This window comes from Bos taurus, chromosome 16 (genome assembly GCF_002263795.3).
Source record: "Bos taurus isolate L1 Dominette 01449 registration number 42190680 breed Hereford chromosome 16, ARS-UCD2.0, whole genome shotgun sequence".
NCBI lineage: Eukaryota > Metazoa > Chordata > Mammalia > Artiodactyla > Bovidae > Bos > Bos taurus.
In genome coordinates, this window is record NC_037343.1 from 71,769,184 (window position 1) to 71,787,049 (window position 17,866).

General features: G+C 44.6%; 1 protein-coding gene across 2 annotated transcripts; it reads left to right on the forward strand.

The window, feature by feature from the left end:
- The first annotated feature begins 4,154 nt into the window (after positions 1-4,154).
- On the forward strand, positions 4,155-16,752 carry NEK2 (NIMA related kinase 2). 2 transcript variants are annotated; one of them, XM_005217365.5, is made up of 8 exons: positions 4,155-4,363; positions 5,487-5,704; positions 5,986-6,226; positions 8,896-8,978; positions 9,703-9,829; positions 10,998-11,217; positions 12,683-12,808; positions 15,846-16,752. In XM_005217365.5, exons 1-8 carry the CDS (start codon positions 4,268-4,270, stop codon positions 16,070-16,072), a joined length of 1,338 nt encoding a protein of 445 aa, XP_005217422.1. In that variant the 5' UTR covers positions 4,155-4,267; the 3' UTR covers positions 16,073-16,752.
- The last annotated feature ends 1,114 nt before the right edge of the window (positions 16,753-17,866 follow it).

Consider the following 17,866-nt stretch of genomic DNA (forward strand, 5'->3'; position numbering starts at 1 on the left):
CCCTGGAGAAGGAAATGGCAACCCACTCCAGCATTCTTGCCTGGAGAATCCCATGGACGGAGGAGCCTGGTGGGCTACAGTCCACAGGGTTGCAAAGAGTCGGACCTGACTGAGCGACTTCACTCAGCGACTGAAGCAACTTAGCAGCAGCAGCAGTGGGTCCTTATGCAACTTACAAAGGGATGCTGAGAGCAGTGGAGTATGACGGTGCATTTGCTGGTCCTTTCGCTAGTATTTTCTTTTGATGTAAAACGCCAGTTCAGTGCTTACTACTGCCCAGGCGTATTTTGGGTGCTGGAAATACGGCAGTAAACAAAACAAACAACAACACAATCATATACATTAGTTGCTTAAGACGAAGAAGACAGTAAGTGGAACATATCTGGGGCAAAGCTCAAGAGTTTGATTCTGGACACATTAGTCTTTCCAGTAGCTTCTTTTAAAAATTAGCTGGTGTCTCTGGGAACACCTATAGGACACTTGTGAGCAGAATACACATAGTGTTAATAATTCTTATTTGAGATTTCACCAAATTCAAATTAAAACTAACAACCATGAGCATATTTAGCAAGAAAATTGTGAAGACAGTGAATCAGGCAAACCCTGGGCATAGGAGTCTGGTTATAGACAAGTTCGAGCCTTTATCCCCCCCTCATGGAGCTGGTCGTCTCTTAGTTCTTTCAACATAATTTTCTCTGTTTCTATGTTAGTTTTTGTTTTTTTAATTTTTTTTGGTTTTATTTATTTTAGGCCAAGTTGTGTAGAATGTGGGATTAGTTCCCCAACCAGGGATCAAACTTGTGCGCCCTGCATTGGGAGCATGGAATCTTAACCACTGGACTTCCAGGGAAGCCCCTGTTTTCTTAATTCTTAGCAGAATTTGGAATGATTGAATTTCTCTGCCTATTTTGGTTTATCTACTTTCTCCACCTCCAGGACTGCATGTCAGTGCCACGGCACCTTCAGCACCTGGAGGGCCCTCAATTTATATTTGTTAAAGGATAATTAGGTCAGATAATCATCAGATTAGGTAAGATAGATGTACATGAGAAGCCTTTAATTCAGACTATTATATGACACATTCTAAATGAGTAAAGAACACAGTTTGTTCTTTTAGGAGATCTCTGTGGGTTGAAGGCAGCCAGGGAAGTTTTAAGGGAAGAAATTGGGCTAGAGCTGAGTCTGAAAGAATGGATAGGATATGAAGGAAGGAAGGAGGAAGCATGGAAGAAGAGGGATTTCCTCTAAAGTGTTCCTGATTGCCCCCCACATGCTCTTCAGCCACCAATGTCTCTTTCTACTCAGTATCTAGTGGTCTCTGCCCAAATGTTCTGCCTTTACTCCCACCCAGTGATATGGGTTAACCTTAGCCAGTTATTAGGGTTTGTCATGCCATATCTATATCACTCTATCATTTTTGTCTCTTTTTTAATGAACACCCAGCATAGAAATGCCTATCATTATATCTGGCACATAGAAAGTACTCAATAAGCATTTGTTGAATGAACATATGTGCTTCAGAACCACTCTCCATATTCTTGGGATAGCTTTCCCCCCAGTATTTAGTTTCTGCCACAGTGTTGGAGGCTATTGAAACAAATTCTTACATGATTATTAATAAACTGCTTTCTTATATTTTCATTTAATAAAGATTTATTGCATGCTTCTTTTATTACAGGACTTATGCTATCGACAAGGAGCTTGGAGTTGAGCTACTGTGTGATCCATGTAAACAAATGATGATAAACAAGTTAAGGCGCATTTATGTACAAAGTGGTCTAAGAACACTGTAAACGGAGGAATTGCTTGTTTCAGGCTGCTAGGAAAAGAGTAAAGGGTACAGGAGAGAAAGGAGAGAAAACTGGCATTGAGTCTTGAAAGACAACTTGCGCCCCCTAGACAGACATCACTGGGGTAGGCGAGTTGCTAAGGGAATGGGATGGACAGTATTCCAGACAAATGGAGGAACAGGTGAAAAGGAGGTGGTAGGAGGGAACTGAGAAAGTGCGCTGGGTTTGGGGAACTGGGGCAAAGCAGGAGAGCATAACAACGGCCAGAGAGAAGGTACAGGAGTGGATTCGAGGCAGGCCAGCAAAAGAATTCATGGATGTCAATCTTTGCTAGTGCTCACGCTCAGTCACTTCATTCATGTCCAACTCTTTGCAACCCTATGGACTGAAGCCTGCCAGGCTCCTCTGTCCATGGGATTTTCCTGGCAAGAATGCTGAAGTGGGTTGCTGTGCCCTCCTCCAGGTGACCGTCCCAACCCAGGGATCAAACCTGTATCTCCTGTATTGCAGGCAGATTCTTTACAGCTGAGCCACCGAGGAAGCCCATCAAATCTTTAAAAGGCACTAAAATTAAAAAATATAAAGCCAATTAACTCAGCCACGTGTGGTGCCTTACATAATTTTTGTAATGGAATGGTTCCATTCCCTTGAGGTAAGACAACGCTCTTGAATATTACTTTTAAAAAATCTCCTGGCTGGCAATTCCGATTATGTAATATTCAGCGCATGTAATGAATTCCTCATTTTTAACATGAAGAGGATTGTAATTCTTATTAATAGAAAATCAGTTTCCTTTTAATCCCATGCTGAACAGATATTTAAAGAAAATTGACCTATTTGTGCATTGCCAAATTATTAGCCTTCTTGTAGTGTATAAATTCATCCACCCCTAGACAGAGGGCTCCAGGTGCAGTCTCCCAGGTAAAAGTGGGATGATTCCAGCTGGCAGGGTGAGTTGAAAATGTTGGTTTCTGTGTGCACTCAGAAGAGGCTGCATTCAATAAAGTGTTTCAATTAATTATGTGTCTGGCACCTCAGATAATCTATTCAGTAGTCTTTTCTAACAACAACAACAACAACAAATTTTAACAGTCTTAAAGGTAAACCTGACTGTCTCTGCCTTATGTTGTTGTTCAGTCCAAAGAAGCTGTGTCCAACTTCTTTGCTACCCCATGGACTGTAGCCCACTAGGCCCCTCTGTCCATGAGATTTCCCAGGCAAGAATATTGGAGTGGGTTGCCAGTTCCTTCTCCAGGGGATCTTCCCCACCCAGGGATTAAACCCACATCTCCTGCATTGGCAGGCACATTGTTTTACCACCGAGCAGCCCATCTCTGTCTTATAGAACCACCATATTCTTCAGGGTATTTCAAAACATCAAGGACTTCCATATTCCATTTTCCACCTAGAGATTTTGTACACATCCTCTGCTAAGGCTGTCACCAAGTATACCAGCTGCAAGTAAATATAATATGCCTAGCCGCTGTTAACCGAGAAGGCAATGGCACCCCACTCCAGTACTCTTGCCTGGAAAATCCCATGGACGGAGGGCCTGGTGGGCTGTAGTCCATGGGGTTGCTAAGAGTCAGACACGACTGAGCGACTTCACTTTCACTTTTCTGCATGTTAAATAGGCCTAAATTTGGTGTTCAAAAATATACTCTCTCTAGGATAGCTGCACCCTAAAGTGATGTGAAAACTTTAAATCATTACTATAAACATCCACTGTTTTTGCATTGAGTTTTCTCTTCCTCCCTTTTGGACCTAAAGCAAATACTACGACCTTTCTACGCTTCCGTTTCTTCATGGGAAATAACAGTAATTCCTGCATTACAAACCAGACAATACATGTAAAGTGCTTGGCACAATCTCTCAGCACTGTCGGCCTCACTCGCGCACCCTTTAGAGAGGGCCAGTACTTTTCATCTCTGCACTCAGCTTAGTATATGACCCCGCCCGGGTTCAGGGGGCGGGAACATGAGAGCGGAGGGCGCGTGCCGGAGAGTGGGGTAGTGTGAGAGGTCAAAGTGCAAAGGTCAAAGGCAGTCAGTTGAGGCTGTGCGCCAAAAACTGAAGAAAGAGCTCTGGCCTTCGGTTGCCTCGGCAACCTCAGCTGGAGGAGGCACAAGGTGGCGGGGACCGTCCCCCCGCTGCAGCTTTCCGTCCCCAGCCCCACTTGGGCTTTAGCTCCGCCCCTTTCTTCCTGGAGGTTGGGAGCGGAAGTCGACACCGACGCCGACGCGGTTGCCTAGCGATACCTTTTTCCCAAGATGCCCAGCGTGTTGTGGTCTTCTTAACCAATTAGAGAGGCGAAGCGGCCTTACCGCGGGCCAATAGGCTGCGAGGTCGGGGCCCGCGACGGTTAAACCGGGGCTGTAGATCAGGGCTGCCAGTCCCCGGGGCTGGAGGTCTGCGGGTCGGTGGCTGCAGCTCCGAGGAGACGATACGGCCTGTAGGCGTCCTGCGCGGGCCCCGCCATGCCGACTCGGGTGGAGGACTACGAGGTGCTGTACACCATTGGCACGGGCTCCTACGGCCGCTGCCAGAAGATCCGCAGGAAGAGCGATGGCAAGGTGAGCGCGGGCCTGGTCCCTGCCTCCGCCCCCGGCCGCCCAGAGGAAGCAAGGAGCCTGGCGGTGTGCATCTGAAACGCAGGGTGCTCAGAAGAGCCAGCCCTCTCCCCCAGATCTGTGTCTGTCCTGGGTCTCTCGAGGGATGGGAAGCCGCATCCTTTTTTTTCTTTTTAAATTTGTGAATCTGTCCCTTAATTCTTTGTTGTTGTTCAGACGCTCAGTCGTGTCCGACTCTACAGCCTTATGGACTGCAGCACGCCAGCCTTCCCTGTCTTTCACCAGCTCCCGGAGTTTGCCCAATTTCATGTCCATTGAGTCGGTGATGCCTTCCAACCATCTCGTCCTCTGTCGTCCCCTTCTCCTCCTGCCCTCAGTCTTTCCCAGCATCAGAGTCTTTTCCAGTGAGTCAGCTCTTCTCATTAGGTGGCCAAAGTAAAACTAATAAAATGTGCCAAGTAGAATGTATGTGTATATATATGTATATTTTTTCTTCTCCTGTCTTTTTTCCATTCTCTTCCATTTTCTTCCTTTTTTCTGCTTTGACCTGCCATGGGCCTTCTGTTGGTGACTGGTAGCTGACTCCTGAGCTGTTTTTAGAGAAATGTAATTCTCTCTGTTATAACCATCAGAACCTAGAACTTTTATGTCTTGTAGTCAGAATTCATTTAAGTTACCCATTATTCTGATCGTTAGATTCATATTTCCCAAGGTGTGTGGGTAGACCCACAGAAAAAAAAATAATGGAAAGGAAGTTAGCTCGGATGGAAGGGTCTTTACTAAGTTCTCTTACCCTGGAAATCTTGACTAGTTGGAATGGTCGGGGACTTCAACTGCTTCTGCTCCAGCTTTGACTAGAGTACCTTCCGCCAACCTCCCACTAGGCATTGAGGGCAGAGGGTTGGGGGCGGCCTAACCTACCTCATCACCCTCTGTTGCATCATTTACCGCTTAAAACTTAGGGGAAGGTTATGGAAATAAACTCAGGGGTCCTCAGTTCATTAAACTAAATTAGATAATAGTGACTGTATGATCTGTTTACTAGATAAGTAACTTTTTTTTTTTTTAATTTTAAAAATTTGGAGTTATAATGAGTTCATTTATACCTTGGAAATTTTTATTTCAGATATTAGTTTGGAAAGAACTTGACTATGGCTCCATGACAGAAAATGAGAAACAAATGCTTGTTTCTGAAGTGAATTTGCTTCGTGAGCTGAAACATCCAAACATTGTCCGCTACTATGATAGAATTATTGACCGGACCAACACGACGCTGTACATCGTCATGGAATGCTGCGAAGGAGGAGACCTAGCTAGTGTGATTGCAAAGGGAACCAAGGAAAGGTAAGATGAAGTCACCTCTTAGATGGGCCTAGTTTTGCTTCTGTAAACATCCTGGATTAGGATCAGGGACAAAGTGCTTAGTAATGGGGGAGAGTCTTACTGTGTTTGTTCAGTGCGTCCACAGTACTTTAGAAAATCCCTGGTCAGTCAACACTTGAATTTCATATCCAAATAATTTATTTCCCTATGTGTATACTTAGAAAACTAGATAATTCACATCCTTTCGTCTTTGTAATGGTTTTATTCAGCAGATACATGCTACATAACTGCTTTGATTTCAGACAATACTTGGATGAAGAGTTTGTTCTTCGTGTGATGGCTCAGTTGACTCTGGCCCTAAAGGAATGTCACAGACGAAGTGATGGTGGCCACACTGTGCTGCATCGGGATCTGAAACCAGCCAATGTCTTTCTGGATGGCAAGCAGAACGTTAAGCTTGGAGACTTTGGGCTAGCTAGAATATTAAACCACGATACGAGTTTTGCAAAAACATTTGTTGGCACACCTTATTACATGTCTCCTGTAAGTATTTCAAAGTTTATATACTTTTAAAATATCTTAATGCTAAGCATTCAAGCAAGGAAATTGACCTTTTTGTTTATTTCTTTGTTTAGTAATATCTAATAGCCAAGAATTAATAATACTGTTTTATTTTAAATTGATATTTTTCAAATGGACCACCAGACCATTAAAAGATTATTATTATTTTTTTTGATGTGTACCATTTTTAAAGTCTTTATTGAATGTGTTACAATATTGCTTCTGCTGTTTATGTTTTGTTTTTTTGGCCACAAGGCATGTGGGATCTTCGCTCCCCAACCAGGGAGCAAACCCGCACTTCCTGCGTTGGAAGGCGAAGCCCCACCACCAGACCGCCAAACTCCTACAGGCAACGAAGTCAGGCTTTGAGTGCATGGCTGCCACGTCTAAGCTCGGGGATCATAGAGAGGAAACAGGTTTTGTCTCTGCTCTTAAGTGCGGTACTTCCAGAGTGCCATAGGTCCTGGACACCAGCTTGTTCTCAGCTGGAGTGATAGTTTAAAATGCAGAGTCCTGGGCTCCAGTCCAGGGACTTAGGACCTCTGGACTGGTCTTTGCACTCAACTTTTTGTCTTTTTGTCCTCCACCTTCTTATTTTGGACTCTGTATTTTAATAGACTCCCTAGATGATTCTTGTGTGTGGAGATTCAGGACCCAGGAGACTCACTCACTTCTCACAGCATATTTTTGCAGTGTTAACCTTTAGTATTTGTTCTTTTTTGTTGTTGTTTTCTTTTCCTACTGTGGAGGTACTGTTTCCACCCACTTACTGGTTTCCTCTACTGCTGGATATTTTGTTTCCAAAATGTCTCACCATTCTAAGGAGGACTGCTATGTATATCTTTGTAGGAATTATTCTTTCTTCCTCTTTGATTATTTCCTTGGTGTATAGCTCTCAAAATGAAATTGCTGGGTCAAAGGATATGAATTATTTATGGCTCTCTAGTGACTTTTGGGACTTAGCTGGTAGTTCAGTCTGTAAAGAATCCATCTGCAATGCAGGAGACCCTGGTTCGATTCCTGGGTTGGGAAGTTCCCATGGAGAAGGGATTGGTTACCCACTCCAGTATTCTTGGCCTTCCCTGGTGACTCAGATGATAAAGAATCTGCCTCCAATGCAGGAGACATGGGTTTGATCCCTGGGTTGGGAAGATCCCGCTGGATGAGGGCATGCAACCCACTCCAGTATTCTTGCCTGGAGAATCTCCATGGACAGAGGAGCCTGGTGGCTACAGTCCATTGGATCACAAAGAGAGGGACACAGCTAAGTGACTAAGCAGAGGACGGTACCTTTTGAAGAGCTTGAATCAGTAAGTGAAAGCACCAATCAACGTGTTGAATACAAAAGATAAGCAGAGTAAAGATGGAGAGAGATTTATTTTTTTAGCAATTCACAAATGCTTCCAGATTTTGTACATCTTTTTGTTAACCAATGTGACTACAGTATACAATTTTATAAATTAATGGTTTTGTTTTTGACTAAGATCCAATATGGCCAGAAGAGTGTCATTTTCTCACTGGATCAGATTCCAAATAGAAGCCAAGGAAAATTATCCAGCGGTGGTGGTTGGAAAATTTGAAACCTGTGCAGTTCTTTTGTCCTGTTCCCTCCTGTCCCTGTAATTAGATCAGTTGAGCCTTCCTTATGGGATTGATTGTCAGGAAGTGGTGCCAGACTCACCTGTTGGACTTAGAATACTCAGAAGCCTCCTGAAGGTTTCAGTACAGTGCTTGCCTCCGTGTCCTCTGTTGAAAATAAGAGCCATGGTGAACTGTTGCTAAGAAAGGCAGGCAGTTAAAATAGGCAATGAGATTATTAGTTAGTACTGTGGTATATACAGTGGAATAAGGGAAAAATACATAAATGGGTGAGTCAATTAACCATTGGTGTCTTTATCCATTAAATGTGAGCTAGATGTTATCGTAGACTTTTCTCTGGTTCTTTAAAATAGAGTTTCTAGATTATGAATTCCTTGAGGTAGAGATGTCTCATGTTCACCTTTGAGTTGCCAGTGCCTTGCCTGTAGTAACACAGTAAATGTTTGTGAATGAGAAATAGGTGAATGGATTATATATGACAAAGTGTATTAGGATAAGATCATTGCCTTTTTTCCATTATCAATTTAAAGATAGTACCATCTTATGATGTAAGACCTAATGTAAGAGAAATCAGCCTTTTGTATTTGAAACTTTTGTTATAGATATATTTATAATATAAAAATTTTTTCCTTTTTTTTTGAGTGACTATTATCAAACTTTAAGGTTTCATTTTTGTCCCAAGAGTAATTTTATAAGTTTTAAAGCAAACTTAAAAAATTATTTTATTGAAGTATAGTTGATGTGTTAATTTCTGCTATGCAACAAGATGATTCAGTTTTATATATATATATATACACACATACACATTCTTCTTTATATTCTTTTCCATTATGGTTTGTTACAGGTTCTTGACTTTAGACCCCTGTGCTATGGAGCAGGACCTTGTTTTTTTATCCATCTTATATATAATAGTTTGCATCTGCTGATCCCAAACTCCCAGTCCTTCCCTTCCCCTGCATCCCTTCTGGCAGTTACAAATATGTTCTCTGTGTCTGTGAGTCTGTTTTAAAACAAAGTAAACTTTAAACTCCTCCTTTCTTTCCCCACTAAAGGAACAAATGAATCACATGTCCTACAACGAGAAGTCGGATATCTGGTCACTGGGTTGTTTGCTGTATGAGTTATGTGCGTTAATGTAAGTATGGTGAAGGCAGCTTTCTAGTCCGAAGTCTGTGCTTGGGTCTGTCACCTGTCACTGGGTTCAGCTTTTTGAGCATCCATGCACATTCAAGTCTGAAAGAGTCATACCTTGGATTAAAATTAAGGTGGATGGGCAGGTTAAAAAACGAGTTACAAATTAATAACATAACCCCTGAGGCTGAATCTAGACTTCTCAACCTTGTGACCTGGTTAGGTGCCTCCCTGTCAGACTGCGTGTAGCTCACAGGGCGAGCTCATAGGTCAGGCCCGTGGAAGAAAGAAAAGGAAGATCTGGACGAGCGGTCTGGTGGTTTGGACAGGACGGAACCCTGCTTCTTTCCCTTTTTTCTCTTTTTTTCCATTCTAAACTCTTCTGTAGAGTAGGGGTTCTCAAGCAGGGAAGGGGAATTTTACCCCCTCAGTTTTGCTTCCCATGGGATACTTGGCAGTGTCTGGAGACAGTTGTCACGGCTAGGGATAGCTGCTGACGTCTGAGGGACAGGGATCTGCAGCACTGCAAGCATAATAAGGATGAATGGGACAGCGCCCATAACAGAACCGTACGGCTCCAAATGTCAGAAGTGCCAAGGGTGGGAAACAGGTACAGAAGAAGGCCCCAGAGGCAGAAACATAAATACAAACTGGACCTTAAACTCTGCTTTTGATTCGCTTCTTATTATATATTTTCATTTTTACATTAAATTTTTTTTTCTCTTCAGGCCTCCATTTACAGCTTTCAACCAGAAGGAACTAGCTGGGAAGATCAGAGAGGGCAAATTCAGGCGAATTCCATATCGTTACTCTGATGAATTAAATGACATTATTACGAGGATGTTAAATTTAAAGGTAAAGTTTATAAGATGACATGTTTCCATCCCTCAGTTAAATTTTGCAGCATGTGCTGTTGTGGAGCAATGAGACTGAAGAAATGTGCTGTTGTGGAGCAATGAGACTGAAGAAATGGTAAATAGATTTCCTTAGCTGATAAATCTGCTCCGTTAACATGAGTGAAAACATGTATCCTTGGCACGTTGCTGGCTGCCCGTCTCTGCTCTCTTAAGTGTCCTCCCGTGTTCTGCCCTGCTGACGGGTGGCTGGTAGCAAGTAAGGATTCAGAGCCTCAGTCACCTTCTCCTTGCCTACCTCAGCGCAGCAGATGGTGCAGGAAGGGGCCAGAAATAATAAGATCTTATTACTCTGCTCTAACTCGGAGAGATTAGAGACCGTGAGAGATGGGAATGGTGGGGCAGGGAGGGCTAAAAGAGCAGAGGGGAAATAACTCAGAGACTATGGAGAACAAATCTGGCGGTGGGGTGGGGAGGGACCAGGCTGGTGTAAGAACAGAGGTACATACTGTGGGAGTTCAAAGAGAAGGATACAAGTGAAGTAACAGGATCGGAGGTCAGGGAGACAGTGTCCTGCTTAATATGGTTTAGAGACGCAAGGGCAGTGGGTGCCCCCAGATGGACCCTGGCAGTGCTACCCAGCCCAGCACAGGGGCTGAGCCTTCTTAGGTTAAAAGGGAGCAAAGGTAAGTTAAAATCTGCATCGCTTTGTGGACACAGAGCCCCCTGAGTTAAAGGCGCCGGTGAACTTACTTTCAGGTATTTAGGACCCATCTGTGTGTTAAAGGCGCCGGTGAACTTACTTCCAGGTGTTCAGGACCCATCTGTGTGTTAAAGGCGCCGGTGAACTTACTTCCAGGTGTTTAGGACCCATCTATGTGTTAAAGGCGCCGGTGAACTTACTTTCAGGTGTTCAGGACCCATCTATGTGTGGATGGCAGTGGGCAAAGTGGGCGAGGGGGTCAGCTGCGTGGTGACGGATGGCAGCCGGAATCGTGTCGGGGTCTCTCCGTCGTGTACACAGACATGGAACTGTAACACTGCACAGCGTAAAGGAGCCTTTTCTTTTGCTTTGGAATATATGCTGTTTTAAATGTCACTGCTCTTTCAGGATAAGTAGTCCGTCCATTATGAAGTCTGCCTGCAACACCGAGTCTTTTTTCCCCCAGGATTACCATCGACCTTCTGTTGAAGAAATTCTTGAGAATCCTTTGATAGCAAACTTGGTTGCTGAAGAGCAAAGGAGAAATCCTGAGAGGAGAGGGCGGCGAATAGGAGAACCAGAAAAGCTGCAGGACTCCAGCCCTGTGTTGAGTGAGCTGAAACTGAAGGAAATACAGTTACAGGAGCGGGAGGCAGCCCTCAAGGCCAGGGAAGAAAGCTTGGAGCGTAAGTCTGGCGGGGTGGGGGGCGAAACCCAGCGCTGCCGGAGGCTCATGCTAGTGTGTGAGCGTCTGCCTGAACGGAGGGTCTCACGTCTGTCCTTGCAGGGCGTTTTTATAAACACTCGCACAGCCAAAATGCCTCCATCAGGCTTGCGGCGCCTCCGTGCTGAGCCTCTTTCTCCGAGATCAGGCGCTGTCACCATGCTGTCGGGCCCTAACCGTGACAGCCCGGCACGGGGGTCATCACCCCGTACTCTAGAGTCCCTCTTTTCTTTTCTTCCTTAACATACGGGCCCTAAGGTTTCCCATCATAAAGAATCTCTTAGAATTCGCCACCTTCCAGAATCAAGGTGGCGTCGCTTCTCCCTTCTGACACGCCGCTGCAGCGCGGCTCGGCTCTAAAATCGCGCAGTGTGTAAGACGATACGTGTTCAGGTCATTCCGTAGAAGCTGCGGATACAAGGTGTTTAAATCCTCTGATGGGTATTGACGGACGCAGGAGCTTTTGATGTTGAGTCTGTTGACGCCTCTGCAGTGAGAGCTGCTGGCCCGGTGTGGGGGTTCCACAGGGCGGCCGCAACGGTAGGGCTCTGCCTTTTGACACGGAGGGGAGAGAGACCGTGAGTTTCCTCCACCCTGGTGGCCCACCGCTCTCACTTCTGCAGCTTTACACCAATGCACATTCACTTATGAATGTACTTATATTTAATTTTAAATGTACTTCTAAAGTACTGTATTTAAATGTACTTATAAAGGATGCAAATACATTAGTTAATGTTTTACTTCCTAATGATAATCATCGGGGACTGTGAGATACACTCTCTGTAGGAGGAACAGCTTGTGCTTGCCTGAAAATCTTAGTCTCTTCTGTTAACGGCATTCTTTTAAAAAAAAGAACCCACAAAAAACAAGCAAAAACTTTTTTTTTTTAACTTGTTTCAGTGTTCTGTAATTTCATGTAGCAGCTGAAATCTGCGCTCTCTAAATGCTGGGCCATGAAAAAATAATAGCCTTCGTTACTGGTCTAAAGAAAGAGCACCTCGCTGTGCTGTGTTTTTTCCCTTCTCTTTGGCTGTTGTTCACTCGGAGGGAGGGGGTTTGGGCCGAGTAACGCCCTGAGAATGAACTGTTGGCCCTTCCCAGGGGTGAGCAGGATGGCGGGAGCTCTTTGCTCCCCCCGTGAGTTATTCCCACACATCAGGACCGAAAGTTGCAGCTGACTTTGTGCTTGTGCTTAAGCTGGTCCTTAGGAGGAAACCCAAGACAACACACTAACACACTGGCTTATGGCGCGGGCACCATGCGGTTGACTGGAGTGTACGGTAAGGAACCCTTCACCAAACACAACTCATCCGCGGCCCGGCAGCCAGCCTCGCGATAAGGAAAAGCAGGAAGATAAGTAAACACGAACTGTTTATGTCCAGAGCCACGTTCATTTGTGTCTGTTTTGCTCCATTCCCTTTTTAAAGAGAGGGAGCGCGAGCTTTGTGTCCGTGAGAGGCTGGCGGAGAACAAGCTGGCCAGAGCGGAAGGTCTGCTGAAGAATTACAGCCTGCTGAAGGAGCAGAGGTTCCTGTCTCTGGCGGGCGGCCCAGGTATGAGAGCCAGCTCTGAGCAGGAGCTGCTGCCCGCTTTAGCTTTCCAGAGTCCTGAGCTGTTGGGTGGATGTGGCTCAGTGGAGGTAAGGACTCTGCTCTCGCCGTGGCTGACTCTTTGGGATCAGAGACGTGAGGCTCTGCATGGGGATGAGTTCGTCTTCAGTTTTGTTCACTTTGTCAAACTACATGTGCAGTAGTTGATATTTATTTTTAAAAATTAGGTTATACAAAATTGCTGTGCCTTTCAGATTTTTCTCCAGGTGTATTATCAGAATTCTACATTTCTCTCCCTTTTAAGTGAAAACCCCAGCATTTTGCTATTGCCGCATGACCAGCTAACACTTGCCAGATCCTTCACAGAAACCGTGGCTTAAAAGGTGTGATAGACCAGCTGTAGAACAGACCATCACTTTTGGGTCTTGGCTAAGGCCCGTTCCGGTTGCATGTATATGTCAAAGTGTGATTGTTTAATATCTACATATGCTCTGTAATAAGCAAGGGAAATAAATGAAACTAGTGATGGAAGTATCTTTTTTCTCAGTGTGACTACCTACCATTTCAGTAATTTTGTAATATTTATTTTAACTTTTCTTAGATTCTACATTGCCATCCATAAAGACAAACTAGACATAAGTCATGATAGAATGAGGAATAATTTTTATCTGGGTGAGTTTCATGCATCAGGCCCGTTGCTGAGAATTATCGAAGGCCCTGTTGGGGACGGCTCTTCCAGTTAAAGAATTTATTTCCGTCTTTCCCTGAGAGTCTTTGAGCGGAGGGTGAGAAGTCCCGGAGAGGAACGCTGTATTTCACTTTGTAGGGTATGTAGGTAGAAGAATTCACCTGTGTGCAAATCATGGCAAAGACTTAAAATGAGCTGTGAGGATGCAGTTTCCAGTGTGGGTCGGAGATATTTGGAAGAACTGAACTAGTCAGAACCTAAGAAAAGCATTGACTTAGTGGACATGAGTTTGAGCAAGCTCCAGGAGATAGTGAAGGACAGGGAATCCTGGCGGGCTGCAGTCCTTGGGGTCACAAAGAGGCTGACGTGACTGAGCGACTGAACACCAACAAGAAAAGCAGCAAAGCAGTGGGGAGAGGGTGCCCTGGTGAACCCAGGACAGTTGGCAATGCCCCCTCCTCATCCTCAGGCTCTAGAATTCAGCTGTGAGAAAAACAAGTTGAGATCATCACAGTTAGCAACAGCATCTTTTGAAAGCGCTCCTTAGTGTATTTAATGAATGCTAATTCTCTTTCATCTTCTATTTAATGAAATACTAATTCATTTTCTAAACACTTTTCTTTTTTCTAAAACTATTTCATTAGTAGGATTTACAGTTTACACTGTTGCTCTTCAAATGGGTAGAGCTATTTGTGGTAATAAAGGTGGATCTATTTGAAACCATGGAGTTGAGGCCTAAAAGCAATCTCCTAAAATGCTTTGCGGAGAAAGAGTGTGTGAAATAGGAAGTCGGGACAAAGAGCGGTGTTTCTCTGTGCAGTCTGCTCTTCTCTCGGGACCTCTCCATGCCTGTGGTCTGGAATGTTCTCCAGATAGTCACGTGGCTTCTTCCCTCCTCTCTGTCCTCGTGTCTCTGCTTAGAAGTCACCTTATAATGAGGCTTCATTGCTGCAAACACCCCCAGAACCTCTGCCTCCCTTCCCCCCGCCACAGCACGGACCACCCTCAAATATTCCTCCTGTGGACTTGTTTATCTGTTGATGCTCTGTCTCCAGCTGCCACAATAGGGCCTTTGTTTGGTCTACAATGGCCCATACAGTAAGCTCAGTAAATATTTGAACATATTTCCTTTAAATGAATACAAAGGAAAAACAAAAGTTTCTGGAATTCAAACCTGCCAGTCCCCACCCCCAAATAATCCTGTTAGTTCCTAACAGTGTAGCCACTTTAAGTAAATTATTTTTCTTCCCATTAAAAGTACACATTTTTTACTCTCTGTTCACTTGATTTACTTTTATTGTGCTGAATTTGCTTAGGTTCGTTTTGAAACAAGTTTCTGGTGAGTTAGGCATTTTTAAAATGTGTTCTTAAGTATTTAGCCAAAGCTGTAGGTGCTTGCTATAAAAAAAGAGCTTCTGCTTCCATTCTTAACCTGGAAGTACTGTGTTCCAGGTAGAATGGCACTTGAAGAATAGAGATAAATAACATTGATTTCCAGAAGTTTTATATTGTGGCCCACAATCTTCAGTGTATTTAACCTTAAGAGGAAAGTTGATAAGAGTGAAGCACACGTTCCTTGATTTTTCGCTGCAGATCAGAAGGCTGATTGACTTCTGCCAGCCGCAGCCCCTGACCTATTAAAAAAGAGACAACAGGTCCAAAACAGAGTCACCTGCTCAGTCGTGTCCAACTCTTTGCAAACCCATGGCCTGTAGCCCACCAGGCTCCTCTGTCCACAAAACTTTTTTTCTAGGCAAGAATACTGGAGTGAGTTACTGTTTCCTCCTCTGACCCAGGGATCAAACCCACATCTCTTGTGTCTCCTGCACGGCAGGCAGCCCATCCAAAATGGAGTCACTTGTCACCAACGATCATCAAATCAAGACTCAGTGCTTAATTTCATCACAGTTTCAGCCTCTCCCAGGAATGGAATCTCTAAACTAGTCAATCTGGAATTACCTGGTCAGCACAAGTGAGGTCATCTGCCTAATAGATCCCTGCCATCCCTAAAGGAAAGTGATCTTGCCACAGGCAGCCCCCTCTGCCCTGGTGTCACTTCATCATCCTGCCCCTCCTGCCTGTAAAAGGCTTTCATTTTGTACAGTTCCTTGGAGCGCCTTTCTATCTGCTGGATGCGATGCCACCCGAGTCACAAGTCGTTGAGTAAAGCCAGTAAGATCTTTAACACTCAGCTGGATGCTGTTTAGCATTCCTGTCCCAGAGAGAATGAAGGTACCCAGGTTTCACATGGGAACTGAGAGAGTCAATATGTTCATTAAGTTTGGTTAAGTGTGGAGGAGCCGAATGCCTGTTCGCGTAACTGAAACCCCTTTTTCTTTTTTCTTTCTGAAGAACTGTTTGATCTCCCATCATCGGTCGTGAAGAAGAAGGTTCATTTCAGTGGGGAGAGTAAAGAGAACGTCATACGGGGTGAGAATTCTGAGAGTCAGCTCACCTCCAAGTCCAAGTGCAAGGACCTGAAAAAAAGGCTTCACGCCGCTCAGCTTCGCGCTCAAGCCCTGTCGGACATTGAGAAGACGTACCAGCTGAAAAGCAGGCAGATCCTGGGCATGCGCTAGCCGGGCCAGAGACACAGACCTGCGCAGGGTGCTTCGCGTCGCTGGCGCTTTACGGATGAAAAATCGACTGCTGTGACCTGTTTCTGTGGTTCCGAGGGTCGCACCTTTTCTAGAGTTGGCAGGGTATTTGGGTATTAATCCTGCAGTCGCCCAGCACCAGTTGTACCAAAGTCCACGCCTTTCATTTTTCCTCCTTTTGTAATGGACACTTCATAGAAAGAATAACACTTTCTTGGCTGGTTGGGCTTTTAATCCTGTGTGTGATTACTACTGGAACATGAAATGTTATATTCTAAACGTAGGGGGATGGGGAATACTATTAGGAAAAGATACTGACTCAGGGGCAGTGCTTATTGAGACATTTTAAGGGACTGAATGGTGTGCTTACAGCTGTCGTGTCTAGAGGTTTTAAATGTTTTAGAAGTTTTAATAAAAGTCTGAGGTTTTAAATGTTCTTAGCTTAGAGAAAACCTAACTGGATGTCGATTGGTCACTAATACCTTGACATCTCGCTTATAAATACCCACTGCTCTGTGGGAGGCTAGGAAAGAGAATGTGATGTTCCCAAGAGCCGTACAGTGGTGTCTTTTTTTTTTCTTTTTATTCTTTTTAGCAGTGTGTGAGCTTTCATTTGTCCCCCTCTTTCTCACTAAATAAAAGGATTGGTTAGTTTTCCTATACCCAGTGTCTCGTGTAGGTTGATTGTAGTTGGAGAATCTAATGTGGGTTGCAGGCGCCGGAGGCGAGGGCAGGAACATGGTCCCGAGGGCTGTGTGGTCACTTGGCGACCGGTTGTCTGTCCGTGCAAGCGGGCGGTCCTCACCACGGGCAGTGCGAGGCCTGGAGGTGTTTTCAGTGCGTGGTTGGAGGGAGGCTGTTGCTGAACACCCTGCGTCCCCACGGGACAGTCCCCACAGCGGAACGTCATTGCGCCACTCCTGAGACACCTGACCTCAGCGAACATTTGCTGGAATATCCTCCAGCAAAACATTTTGGTTTTGATGGACTTTTTGGTTTTTTTAAAGCTCTGACTTGTAATATGAATTAGCAGTCCTTGCTGTGCCCATGGCGTTTTTCATGTGATGTTTTCCTGGCAACGCTAATCCTTTTAGCTTAATGAACTAAGACCAAGTTATGAAGAGTTATAATAAATAGGAAAAACAACTCCTTTATTAGCTATTTTTATTGTTCTGTTGCTTAGTCATGTCCGGCTCTTTGCGACCCCATGGACTCCAGCATGCCAGGCTTCCCTGTCCTTCACCATCTCCCAGAGTTTGCTCAAATTCATGTCCATTGAGTCGGTGATGCCGTCCAACCATCTCATCCTTTGTCATCCCCTTCTCCTGCCTTCAATCTTTCCCAACATCAGGGTCTTTTCTAATGAGTTGACTCTTAACAGCAGGTGGCCAAAGTATTGGAGCTTCAGCATCAGCATCAGTCCTTCCAAAGAATATTCAGGGTTAATTTCCCTTTAGGATTGACTGGTTTGATCTCGTTGCTGTTAGCTATTTTATTACAGGTTTATTAAACAGTGGATAGTGTAGTTTCAACAAGGATATAACATTGCTATACAGGCAAACTGAGTACAGTGCCTTCATGGTATACCCACAGATTAATCCCCACAGGACCACTTTGATGTCAGTGTTGAGTATAATTTGCAGGGCCCAGAGCAAAATAAAAATGTGGGGCTCCTTGTTCAAAAAGCAGGAAATAAGTACCATTAAAGGTACACAGAAAGCCTCGTCCTTCCTTCCCAAATCTCTGCTTATTGTGGTGGTATTTGCTGTTTAATTC